Source organism: Pelodiscus sinensis, chromosome 7 (genome assembly GCF_052426305.1).
Source record: "Pelodiscus sinensis isolate ZL-2025 chromosome 7, ASM5242630v1, whole genome shotgun sequence".
Lineage (NCBI taxonomy): Eukaryota > Metazoa > Chordata > Testudines > Trionychidae > Pelodiscus > Pelodiscus sinensis.
The window spans coordinates 72,419,994-72,433,143 of NC_143058.1; the positions used below are offsets into that span (position 1 = coordinate 72,419,994).

The 13,150-nt window shown below is 41.4% G+C and overlaps 1 protein-coding gene across 3 annotated transcripts in view; it reads right to left on the reverse strand.

Moving 5' to 3' along the window:
* DNAH7 (dynein axonemal heavy chain 7) overlaps positions 1-13,150 on the reverse strand; it is a 239,243-nt gene that overhangs the window by 210,370 nt on the left and 15,723 nt on the right. For 2 of the 3 annotated variants that reach the window (XM_075934215.2, XM_075934214.2), the window contains exons 5-7: positions 11,332-11,425; positions 6,625-6,805; positions 6,155-6,230 (exon numbers count right to left, since the gene is read on the reverse strand). In XM_075934215.2, coding sequence (XP_075790330.2) covers positions 6,155-6,230; positions 6,625-6,805; positions 11,332-11,425 — 351 coding nt within the window. The remainder of the gene's footprint in view (positions 1-6,154; positions 6,231-6,624; positions 6,806-11,331; positions 11,426-13,150) is intronic. The other variant, XM_025182029.3, reaches the window with a different exon arrangement.

Genomic DNA, 13,150 nt, shown 5'->3' on the forward strand with positions numbered 1-13,150 from the left:
GGCTCTTGCACAGGATTCTGGGAATGAGCAGGATGGGAGTGAAGGTGATTACATTACATTAGATTACATTAGTAGCAGCTCATTCCAGTACATTAGGAAAGTGTCGCCCAGCGATCCATTGCCCAGTCCCGCCTGGGAACAGAAGCAGGGATGCTTGGTGTTGTCAGGGGTTGCAAAGAGGTCTATTGATGGATATCCCCATTGGTGGAAGACAGAGGCAAGCACCACTGGTGTAATTCCCACTCATGGTCGAAGGAAATGTTGTGGCTCAGGGCATCTGCCCTGGCATTGTTCACCCCAGGTAATTATGATGCTCTCAGAGGGTATGTCTACACTACCCCCCCAGTTCAAACTCACCGGGTCCACAAGGCAGATAGGTGTAGGGAGGCAGTTAGCTCTAAATGCAGTCCTGCACAGACACAAGATTGATATCCACAGATGTGCCCATGGAGCTTCAGGGCTCTACTGGGAACCACAACAGTGAAAGTAGCAGTATGTTAGGCCAATACTCACAGGCTACGTCTACACTGGCATGATTTTCCAGAAATGCTTTTAACGGAAAAGTTTTCCGTTAAAAGCATTTTCGGAAAAGCGCGTCTAGATTGGCAGGACGCTTTTCCAGAAAAGCACTTTTTCCGGAAAAGCATCCGTGGCCAATCTAGATGCGCTTTTCTGCAAAAAAGCCCCGATCGTCATTTTCACGATCGGTGCTTTTTTGCAGAAAACACTACTGTGCTGTCTACACTGGCCCTTTTCCGGAACAGTTTTCCGGAAAAAGACTTTTGCCTGAATGGGAGCAGCATAGTTTTTCCGGAAAAGCACTGATGATTTTACATTAGATGTCAGTGCTTTTCCGGAAATTCAAGCGGCCAGTGTAGACAGCTGGCAAGTTTTTCCGGAAAAGCGGCTGATTTTCCAGAATAACTTGCCAGTGTAGACACAGCCACAGAGTCCAGTGTCCTATGCTGGCATATCTTCCAGCATGGCTGTACCACCCCCAGCCCAAGCCCTGCCCCCATCCCCACCCACTAGGCAGGCACCAGGTGCACCAACAGCTCTCACTACTCATACTGGTGTATGAAAATGCCCCCACACACACTCCCCGGACAGGCATCCCTTTCACACAGTGGCCTATCTCTCCTTTCCAGGGGTGTGCAAGCTAACTGCATACAATAGCACAACCAATAACAGCTGCAGGTGTGCCTGGTGCCCACCCCAGTGGGTGGAACTGGAGGTAGGGCTAGGGGAGCTTCTAGCACAGGACACTGGGTCCGTTGAGTGGCAGCCTGACATGCTGCTGCTTTTTTCTGCTATGAAGTAGAGCACTGCACCTGGTATCTGGTTTAGATCCATGGATATAAATCTGGTACTCATGCACTGCTCTATGCAGAGCTACAGCAAACATCTTATGCTCACTGCATCATTCTTACAGAGCTACTGCATCCCACAGCTCTGTGGAGTAAACACTAATCTATTTTTCACATAACTTACTGCTCTTATGTGAAGTAAAAAGCTCTTAAGCAAAGTAAGGAGGCACAGGAGAAGAGGGATGGTCCTCTCATGAATCAGTAACTGATTAAGAGACATGAAACAAAGGGAATAAATGCTCTGTTTTCAGAATGGAGAAAGATTAATAGTGGTAACCCCCAGGGGTCTCTAGAGGGACCAGAACTGTCAACCTATTCTTAAATGGAAAAAGGTCTAAAAAGTGAGGTGGCATATTTGCAGATGATACAAACTTACTCAACATAGAATAGTGATAGAAATGTAGCCGTGTTAGTCTGGTGTAGCTGAAACAAAAACCAGGACTATGTAGCACTTTAAAGACTAACAAGATGGTTTATTAAGTGAAAGCTCATCACCTAATAAACCATCCTGTTAGTCTTTAAAGTGCTACATAGTCCTGGTTTTTGTTACTCAACATAGTTAAGTCAAAAGCTGACTGTGCCGAGTTACAAAAGAATCTCACAAAACTGGGGGACTGGGCAATAAAATGGCAGATGAAATTCTATGTTGATAAGTGCAAAGTAATGAATACTGGAAAACATAATCCATTAGCCATTTAGCAATTAACAATTTTTTTAGTCTCTCGAGAGTTGCTTTCATAAAAGGCAAAGATTAAAATGTCTTAAATTAAAGTCTGAATTAAAAGAATAAAACAGTAAAACAAAGTAGAATTTTAACTACATTACTGAAGAAAACGGCTGCTACTTCGTACATAGAGACATATGAGACGTGAGCCTGCAAAATACTGATGACCTTGACTTCCACAGAAGACGTAAAAGCACAGGGTTCTTGGAATGCCACAAAAGGCCCTTAAAATTCTATAGGCTCAGATCTGTGATATTTCCATTTAAAAAGTCATACCCCTCTGCTGTGCAAGAGGAAAAACAGAGCCATTAGTAAAAATCTCCCATATTTCTTGTGAATACTTTTGTTTGCTCCTCAGAAGAGACAGCCATAACAAAAAATTCTGTCTACAAAGGTAAATACTTTTTAGTAGTTTTGCAGTTAATTTTGTATTCTGTGAGATGGCCAATTAACTATTTGAAATTTATGTAAAATCCAGCTAAGAAATAAACCATATTATTTTGATTAGACAAAAGTTTCACACCTTAAGTACTGTTAATGGAAGAGAATTGTTTTGCCAAATGGCACTAGTCAGATTGAGAATTTTCCACTTGTGGACTGCAAAAGTAAGTGTGTAACTGAAACATAAGATATATATTTCTACCAAAATCTCTTTTATATACACCACGGAACAACAGGTGACAGATAACATGGCAGCTCTGTACAAAGTCAAGACTTGTAGAGCCCCTTTTCCCAGACATCAGAGTAGAAAACTATATTGGACTTTCCCCTCGTATATTGCCACATTCTTCAGGGTGGAAGCTGACTAAGCAATACACAGTACAAAATTTAGAAATTACAGATGTACTTCTGTGGTTATATTTCAGGTGTCTTAATCCACAGGCCAGAAATGTAAATAACAGCAAAATCATTTTGTTAAATTATTTTCTACTAGTTTTCTCTATAGTATGTAACTCAGTCAATAGAAAGAATTTTCATGGTCTTCAACGAGCTCTGGATGAAGCCCATACTTGGTCCTGCTGTGATGGCAGGGGAATGGACTCTATGACCTCTCCAGGTCCCTTGCAGTTCTAGTGTTCTATGATTCTGTGATTCCATATTACTGGTGTCAAAGCCATTTTAGAGGCTGCATTTAGGCAGTAGGAGGTGAACAAAGGAGAGACACAACAAGAAACACAAAGCAGAGTCCTTTCGTATTTCAAAAAGATAGGATAAAAAGGTAGAAATTGTACTGTAATTAGTTTGTGTTTAAAAATAACTGTATGTCCATTGCTTTTACATTAAGTTGTATTATGATATATAAACACTAAAGAAATCTGCAAGATGTACTAATGAAAATTATAGCTCTGTCTACAGATGAAAACTGCATGTATCTCATGATCTGGAAGACATGGATTTTATATGAAGCAGCACAGTTCTTATGGTATAGTAAGTTTGGCTATTTGGCATGGGGCTAATTTTTTCAGGTTTTTTCCTCACTGATTTGGCTGCAATTTAATTTATGGTATAGAACTGAATATTTCTATGTATCCCCTGCATATCCTTTATAGCTTTAGTTAGGACTGGATTATTTCACAAAGAATATGGTGGGCAAATGAGAGACAGAACATATGAAAAGCTAACATAAAAAGCTAGACTGCAGGACAATTGATGGGTTAGTTAAAAACCAAAACAACAAATTCTAAAAATGGAAATCACAGTGTTGTCAGGGTGTCTGTGGGGTTCCTTTAATCTAATTGGTTAGCCAGTTTACGCTTACGCTTCCACGTATAAGACGGACTGCAACCAATTCAGTGTCCCTTCCCACTGTGACAAGGAAAGGGTTAAAACCAAGTAGCAGGGAGCCTGCACAAACCCCTCCAACCAGAGAAAGGATTCTAGGGAACTGCTTGCTGGGACAGTCCTGATATAACAAGCTGCTCAGCAAATCAGAGGACAGTTGGGTACTCACCAGCAAAAGGGAAGAACTGCATCCCGGGGAGAAGCACCTTGAGTAGAATAATGTTAGGCAGCTCAGGGGAACTGGAGAGAGGGTCAACATGACCTGCCAGGCTGCAGCCTTGATAAAAGGGCTAAGAAGGTTCAGTGGCCCAGGGACCATGAACAGTTAAAGGGGAGTGGAGGAGGGCAGGACAAAGCTGCCAGAGGGTCCCTGGACTGGGACCCAGAGTAATGTGTGGACCTGGGTTCCCTCTTTCCCCCTTGCTTGGAACTTTGTCACCAAGGTGTGTGGCCTTTACTAATTGCAGTTTGTCCCTTAGGCAAGAGGCTAGACCCGTGGTGACCAACAGGTCGATCGCGATCGACTGGTTGATCGCGAGGCCTCGACCAGTCGATCGTGAGGCGTCCTGTCCGCCCCGCCCCCATTTCCCTCCCAAGCCCGAGAAGCCCCACTACCTACCTCAAGTGAAAATGGAGGTAGTGTCGGCTTCCCGGGAAGGACAGACGTCCCGCAGCCTAGCGCCACTTTCGGCAATACCAGAAGTGCACTAGCTGCTCTGCCGGGTGTACTGCATCAGCTCCCTGCACCGCACAGGAGGGGTGAGTCAGCCCTGGGACAGGTGCGTGCGCGGGGCTTCCCTGCACGGGGGAGGTGTGTCAGCCCCGGGGCAGGCGGACACAGGGCTTCCCATGCCAGGAGGGTGTCGGCCCCAGGGCAGGTGGACGCAGGACTTCCCAGCGCCAGGGGGGTTGGCCCCAGGGCAGGCACGCGCAGGGTTTCCCTGCGCCGCGGAGGGTGAGGGGGAGTCGGGCCCGGAGGAGGCATGTGCTGGTTTCCCTCTGGGGGGGGGAGAATCCTGGAAGGAGGCAGATGCCGGGGATTCTCTGCCTCTACTGGCAACCCACTTCCCAGCCCCCACTCCCCACTCCCAGAACTCTGTCCCCACTCCTGTCCCCACTCCCTGAACTCTATCCCCACTCCCCTGTCCCCAGCTACAGAACTCGTTCCCTATTCCCATCCCCACTCCCCGAACTCTGTCCCCACTGGCACTCTGTCCCCTGCTGCAGAACCCTGTCCTCTGTCCTCCCAACACCCTGTTCCCTCTCCCCTGCCCTCAGCTGCAGAACTCTGTCCCCAAAAAGTGTATAATTATAAATGCTTCATTTTCGATTTAAATAGCATGAATAAAAAACAGACCATTTATTTCATAACTATAAACATGTGATTTTAATTTTATATATCACATAATTTAAAAATAAACTGTTTATCAGAGTGTGTAAGTAAGGGCTGGGGATAGCAAGTGATGGACAGGAGGAGAATAGAGAGGGCGGGGCTTCAATGAAGGGGCGGGGCAGTAGATCTTTGCCTGTTCTGAGATTTAAAAAGTGATCTTGGGTGTACAAAGGTTGGAGACCACTGGGCTAGACTTTGGGGCTGCAGCTGGCTACGATGGCAGGTTTATTGAGGGAGGACTGCAGATACACCCGGAAGGGGGCAAAACAGAATAGCGGGCACTGCTGGAGGGTGGTGTCCTGACAAGAATGCCACAGTCCAAGCAGTGACATGGGTCTGGAGAGAGAGAGTGGAGCAGTGCAACAACAGGCAGCACCCTCCATGAACTGAACTAATTCCCGAGTTAACCAGCAGGAGACACCATGACCCCGTTACATTGTTGCTATTATACTGTATTCTTGAATTAAAAATACCAAGATGGATCATTAGCCAATGTAAAGTGACATAGCTACAATGAAATTCATGCAGACTGTGCACTGAAATGACTGATGTAATATTGATTTACACCAGCTACGGGTGCAGCCAACTACCTGATATTCACTTGCTGTGGAACTACATCCAAACTTATTATTATTTATAAATATTAAATGTTACAACAGGAAATTTGATCTGAAAAGTATGTCAGACTAACCACATATTTTCAGAGCTTGAATAATGATATAATGCAACTATATGAATGTATGCAAAAATAACTAAATATTTCTTTTTAGTAATATTTAACATGCTCCAATTTGGATGAATTGCTTTTGTCTAATAAGTTTCCCCTATATACAGTTGGCTATCCTACTGCTGTCTAGTCAATGTTCTTAAAGGATTATGTTTTCTTACTCTGCACGATGAGGTGGAAGAAAAGCTTGCTTCTTGTCTTCTTCTTTTTCCCTGGGATCTCTTAAAACAAAGTCAACTAAAAGAAGATATAAAAAAAAGCCAAAACATCAGTATGCTTAGCAAAGTACAAACAATACTACACTAATTAATCCAATCAGTTGGACAACCCCAGTGAAGTGAATGATGATGCCTGAGTGAAAATGTATCAGTTATGTATTTGACATAATGCTATTTAAGTGAGATTTTCAAAATTAAAAGCATTTTTATGAAAAAGCAGAAATGTTGACTCATGCCATATTTCCTGCTTCAGGGAAAATGATTGTGAAATCCTGTGGAAATTTCCTATTAAAATACAGATCCAACACCTGCAAATGTCTAAATTATTTAATGATGGATTCACAATAAACACATATTTCTGTAATTCAGAATATGTGCACAACTAGAAAGAACAGACATTAGCATCAATTTACCTATAGATTTCTTTACACTCAAAAGATAGTCTTCTCTCATTTCATCAGACAATAAACATATACTTTCACTGAGTACTTTCAGATGCTGGGGGACTAACTCCAAGATATGCTCCAGCCAAGAGTCTTCCATTGGAGCAACGTGTTCCGTATCAATTCCATGGTGAATGTAATAGTAGTATTTCTGTACAGTAAAAGCATTACATTAGTTGGCTGAGTCTAACATTATAGCAAAAAAATAAAGATATCATTGCTAGTGCTAATTTTGATGGAAGCATGAGCACTTTTCAGGAGTACTAAGGATTGGTTAACTGAATTATACATAGTATATAACATAAATCTAATTTTAGGCTTAGTCTGGTTTCTTAATGCATTTTCTATGTTAATCAAAATTATTTCTAAAAGTTATAAGATGGTTCAGTTGAATTAAAGTCCATGTCAAAAAATGCCCCTCCGCAAAAATTATTGCCTACCCCTGGCTTAGAGGGAACGCTGATGGAGGCACCTACCTGGCACAACTTGAGGTGGGGGGGATGGGGTGGAGCATGCAAGCAGCACAGAGCTGCCCTGTACTCTAGTGCACAGCCACTTCATTTCCCCACCAGGTAGAGCCCATGGGTTGGATGATGACTGCAGCTTGCTTGGATCCAGCCCATGAGGCTCGGGACTCTCTCCCAGCAGAGAAGTGCCGGTGCTGGCAGACTTCAGCACTCCTCCACACAGCTGAAGCATCAGCTCTTTCTCACACCACTGCAGGGAGGGCAGAGGCTTTATGGGTCAGATCCAGGAAAGCCGTAGGCTGCACCCCTGGCATAAATTATCCAACAAGTTCTTGAGATGTATTGGAGATAATTTTTTATTCCAGAAGGTGAAGAAAGCTATTAGAGGAAAGGCTGTTCTAGATCGGATTTTGACAAATATGGAGGAACTGGTTGAGAATTTGAAAGTGGAAGGCAGCTTGGGTGAAAGTAATCATGAAATGGTAGAGTTCATAATTCTAAAAAATGGTAGGAGGGAGAACAGAAGAATAAAGACAATGGATTTCAAGAAGGCAGACTTTAGCAAATTCAGAGAGTTGGTAGGTAAGATCCCACTGGATGCAAGTCTAAGGGTATATCTACACTTGAAAGTTTAGGTGACAAAAATACTGTCAACATGCAAAAGTTGCCAAGTGGCCACATTTTAAGCTCTCCAATCAACAGAACGAGCAAATAAATGTGGGTATGAATTCCACAGTGACTGAAGTCACCTTCAGTTACTAGGCACTGTGGGAACACACAATGTAGTGCATGGCATTTTGGGAACATGAAAAATGTCCTTTAAGTCATATCTTTGCTTCATAGGTGGCACAGGACTTCCAGCTTACTTTTGTGCTATTTGAAACTGACAGTCCTTGCTGTGCACTCCAGCATCTGCTGTGAGAAATCTCGCCGTCACGGAGTTCAAAGGTGCTCCTATAAAGTCTAGGTTTTGAGTTGCCTCTAGTGTTGATTTCTGGTTGTTTATAATCAGACCTAGAGATTCAAACGTCTCTCTTGCCATAACAACCATATGGGAGGCTTCGGGTTTGGTTGGACCCTTCAAAAGGGAAGTTGTCGAGATAGGGGAAAATTACTATGCCCTGTCAGTGGAGATGCGCAGCTACCACTGTGAGCATTTTGGAAAACACTCTGGGTGCTGAAGAGAGGGTAAAACTTGATATTGGAAGTGGTCTTCCCCGATCACGAAGCAAACAAACCTTCTCTGGACAGGTTGGATCGTCACATGAAAATATGCACCCTGAAGATCGATGGCTGCAAACCAACCTCCATGATCTACTGCTGGAATTACGGTTACGAGAGTCACCATTTTGAAACGCTGCTTTTGCAGGTAATGGTTGAGTTTTCAAATATTGAGTATAGGTCTCCAACCTCCCGTTTTTTTCTTGGTGAGGAAGTAATTGGAATAGAAGCCTCTTCCTCTGAACTCGTATGGTACCCTTTCCACTGCTCTGACTGTAACGAGGCGGTGGACTTCTTGTTGTAACTGGTACACATGAGAAGGATTCCTGAAGAGGGATGGGGAAGATGGGGAGGTTGGGAGTACTGATGTGAATGGTAGGATTCACATCGAAATGATCTTAAAAACCCAATGGTTTGTGGTGATCCTGACCCAATGTGGGTAAAAAGGTTTGAGCCGGTGATGGAAAATGGCAACTGTAGGACTGGGTTGGTGTCAGGTGTTGGGGGTTTGTGAGCCCTTGACCAGCTGGTCAAACACTCTGTTTGTTAGTAGGGAGTGGAGGGGCAGTTGTTTTGGGCCGGCATCTTTTGAGGTCTTTGTCTCATTCCAGTCTTTGGAACGGTGTGTATTTCTTGCAATGGAATGGGAGCATGTACATCCCCAGGGTTCGGAGAATGGTCCTCAAGTCCTTACTTAAGTGGAGGACCTCATCTGTCTTTTCAGAAAACAGCTTTTGTTTGATGAATGGGAGGTCCTCCACCTTAGTTTGAAGCTCCCATGGAACTCCAATGATTTGAAGCCATGAGGACCTCCTCGTAACCATAGTGGTTGCTGTGGAACGAGCTGCCATGTCTGCCACATCCAAAGCTATTTGCAGCCCAGTTCTGGAGGAGGCGTATCCCTCCTAGACGATGGATTTTAAAATGGGCCTTTTTGCATCAGTTCCATTAGTGCCGTGAGTTTAGTATAGTTGTGGAAGTCATGATTTGACAGCAGCACTGCATAGCTGGTAATGCGTAATAAAAGTGTCGAGGAAGCATATAGCTTCCTGCTAAAAAGGTCCATACATTTACTATCTTTCTCCACTGCAACATTCTTATATTGTGAATTTTTTTGCCCTTTGCTGGGCTACATCCACAACCAGGGAATTTGGTTGTGGGTATGAGAACAAAAATTCTGAACCCTTGGTCGGGATGACATTTTTTTTGTCAGCCTTCTTGTTTGTAGGGGATGCAGAGGCTGGGGTCTGCCACATTTCCTCGGCAGACTCCATAATTGCTTTATCAATCAGTAGCGCTATTTTTGCGTGCTGGGGTGGTTGTAAATTCATAAGGAAATGATATTGTTTCTCCTGGACTTCTGTTAACTGAAAGTTTGAGGATGATACTGCCTGGGAGGGGCTGCAAGTGCTTTGAAGGATAAGATTAAAATTCAGAATTATCTGGACAAAATGGAGAAATAGTCTGAGATAAACAGGATAAAATTCAATAAGGACAAACTCAAAGGATTCCAATTAGGAAAGAACAAATCACATGCACAGATACAAAATGGGAAATGCTTACCTAGGAGGGAGTACTATAAAAAGGAATCTAGTGATCATAGTGAACCATAAATTAAACAAGAATCAACAGGTTAATTCGGTTGCAAAAAAAGTAAACATCTTTCTAGGATGCATTAGCAGGAGTGCTGTAAGCAAGACAAGAAAAGTAATTCCTCCGCTCTACTTTGTGCTGATTCGACCTCAGCTGAAGTATCATCTCTAGTACTGTGCCACATTTCAGGAAAAATGTGGACAAATTGGAAAAAGTTAAGAGAAGAGCAACAAAAATTGGGCTTGACCTCTCAATGCTCCTTCCAGTCCTATGATTCTACAGTTGTGCCCCTAACAGATGTTAGAGCATCTAAAAAGTAGCATCTTCTTAATTTTCTAGTACTGAAACAGTATGGAAAGCCAACTCTCCCAATATGCTACTTCCTGCAGGTTTTCAATCGTACATATTCTTTTTGGTATTGAAAGTATGTGTATCAGAGGGGTAGCTGTGTTAGTCTGAATCTGCAAAAGTGGCGAGGAGTCCTGTGGCACCTTATAGACTAAACGAAGTGTTAGAACATAAGCTTTCGTGGGCAAAGACCCACTTCGTCAGATGCATATAGTGGAAATTTCCAGAGGCAGGTATAAATATGCAGGCCAGAATCAGGCTGGAGATGACCAGGTGGATCCAATCAGGGAGGATGAGGCCCACTTCTAGTAGCTGATCTGGAGGTGTGAATTCCAAGAGAGGAGAAGCTGCTTTTGTAGTTAGCGAGCCATTCACAGTCTTGTTTAATCCTGAGTTGATTATGTCAAACTTGAAGAAGAACTGTAGCTCAGCAGTTTCTCTTTGAAGTCTGGTCCTGAAGTTTTTTTGCTGCAGGATGGCTACCTTTAGATCTGCAATTGTGTGTCCAGGGACATTGAAGTGTTCCCCTACAGGTTTTAGTATGTTGCCATTCCTAATATCTGATTTGTATCCATTCATTCTTTTACGCAGGGACTGTCCAGTTTGGCTGATGTATACAGCAATGGGGCATTGTTGGCACATGATGGCATATATTACGTTAGTGGATGTGCAGGAGAATGAACCAGTGACAGAATGGCTGATCTGGTTAGGTCCTGTGATGGTGTTGCTGGTGTATATATGTGGGCAGAGTTGGTCTATAAGATGCCACAGGACTCCTCGCTGTTTTTTAAAATGAATATGGTCACTTAAAAGCAAAACAGAAACGAAAACTCAAATTCACTTAAATATATATGGTTTGTGACCAAATCACTAAAAAATTCTGAATTCTCAACCATAAAACATCTGTACTATATACTAAACTAATGTAGCAATTAAACTTCCTACTGCCATATGAATTCAGAATATTAGTTAGTCGCCTCATCACTATTTCAGTGAAATAAAAAGCAACCATTTATAATAATACTGCAAGCAACACTGTGTTAATTACCACAATGTCTTTTTCTATCGGTGTAGGAGAACCTGTTCTTGGAGGCTGAGTTTCATCTACAGAAATAGGCTGTTCCAGATTAAAGTCTTGCTGCCTAACAAAACAAAAATGACATAATATTAATTATTCAGTGCTATTGTAGCAGTGTTGGTCTCAGGATATTAGAGGTAGTATCTTTTATTGGACAAACTTCTGTTGGTGACAAAAAGCTTTTGAGTTTACACAATTCTGTCTCTCTTAGCAGTAGACATTGGTTCAATAAAAGATATTTTCTCACTCACCTTGTTTCAGTACTATGCACTATATTCTTCAGACAAACTGTATTGTCATATCTAAAAGATAACATCATAGCTCAGCAGTGGACAAAAAAATGATGATTGCTACTTCTTAGATCATATGAATAATCAAGAATTGTATAAACTCAAATATTCTTCCATACAATGTAATAGTTTAATAAATATATTTCCTTTGAGGTTTCCCTGGTTTAGTGCTCAACTGTACCTTGAATGTTCATAACTGTTGTGCCTATTGACCACATTTGAAAACATATCTAATTGTAAGATTTAAGCAGGAAACACTTCGGAATATCTAGTATCTTTATTACTAATCATCTTAGCAAGAACTAAAGTTTTCAGGATCAAACCCATGGCTTGTGAAAATATGGTTTTATAATTATGAGACTGTTAAATATATCCTTGCAAGTAATTTAAAATTAGTCCATTGTAATTAATTGACAATATTAAAGAAACCAAAAAAGCTCCTCAAGGGAAGATATATCCCACTTTCTCAAATGTTGCCACAACTTTGATATTACAATTTTGGTATTACAATTTTTCACTATACTAGTCAAATAGTTGTTAAATGTACGCAGTAAGTTCTATACCATACATTTTTGCTTGTTTGCCTTATGCTAAACGATAGGAATAGAATCTGACTTTCTGTTTTATTGAATTTATCAACATTTTTGTACCAGTATTTGGCTATGAAATAGTCCTTCATCTCATACTCACTTTGGCAGATGCACATAATGAAGAATATATTTGATTAGAAAAACTACTATTCATAATATACTGTATTTCGTTTATAAAAATTCCAGATTATTTTAAGTAGCAGGATTTCTCAAAACAGTTATTTTCATTTTGGGGAATGGTTTATTGGAAGGATAATTTTATTCCACAGGTTACCAGGCAACAAGGATATTTTTTATGATAATGTGTGTGTGTTTGTATATTAAATAATGCATATATTTTATAATATAAACATTGTCAGTCATGTTGTAGGCACCTCAGCAACTGTGCAGAAAGATAAAAAGTTCATCAATGGCCCAAGGAACTCCCCAAGCTGCTAAATGTTTAAGACACAAAACTCAAAACATGTTTTTGTAAACACTGTATTTACTCAAGAAGGAAAATATTTGGAGTATCACAAGCTTCATGTTATCTTACTGAGATTTTAAAATAACTTCAAATGTTTTAAACACTCATTTTAATTATAATGTCATACCTTTCCACTAAAATAATTTAGCAATTCTCTTTTTGGGATAATGTTCCACTACAGGATAAAAATAACTAAACAAATTTAAAAATCTTCCAGACTCATTAACTACTGTTATAACAGACATTTTCCAGCTGCTCCTGGTTATCACATCTTGCTGTATTATAAAATAACAAGTGTGTCTTCAGTTAGTCACCTGGGAATATTCTAAATGCAATTTAATAATACTTGTATGCACAATCACAGCTTTCTGTCCAAGTTATGAAACTACGGTGGAGTTCAGTTTATACTTATGCCCAAATCTTACAGATTTTGATCATCTGAT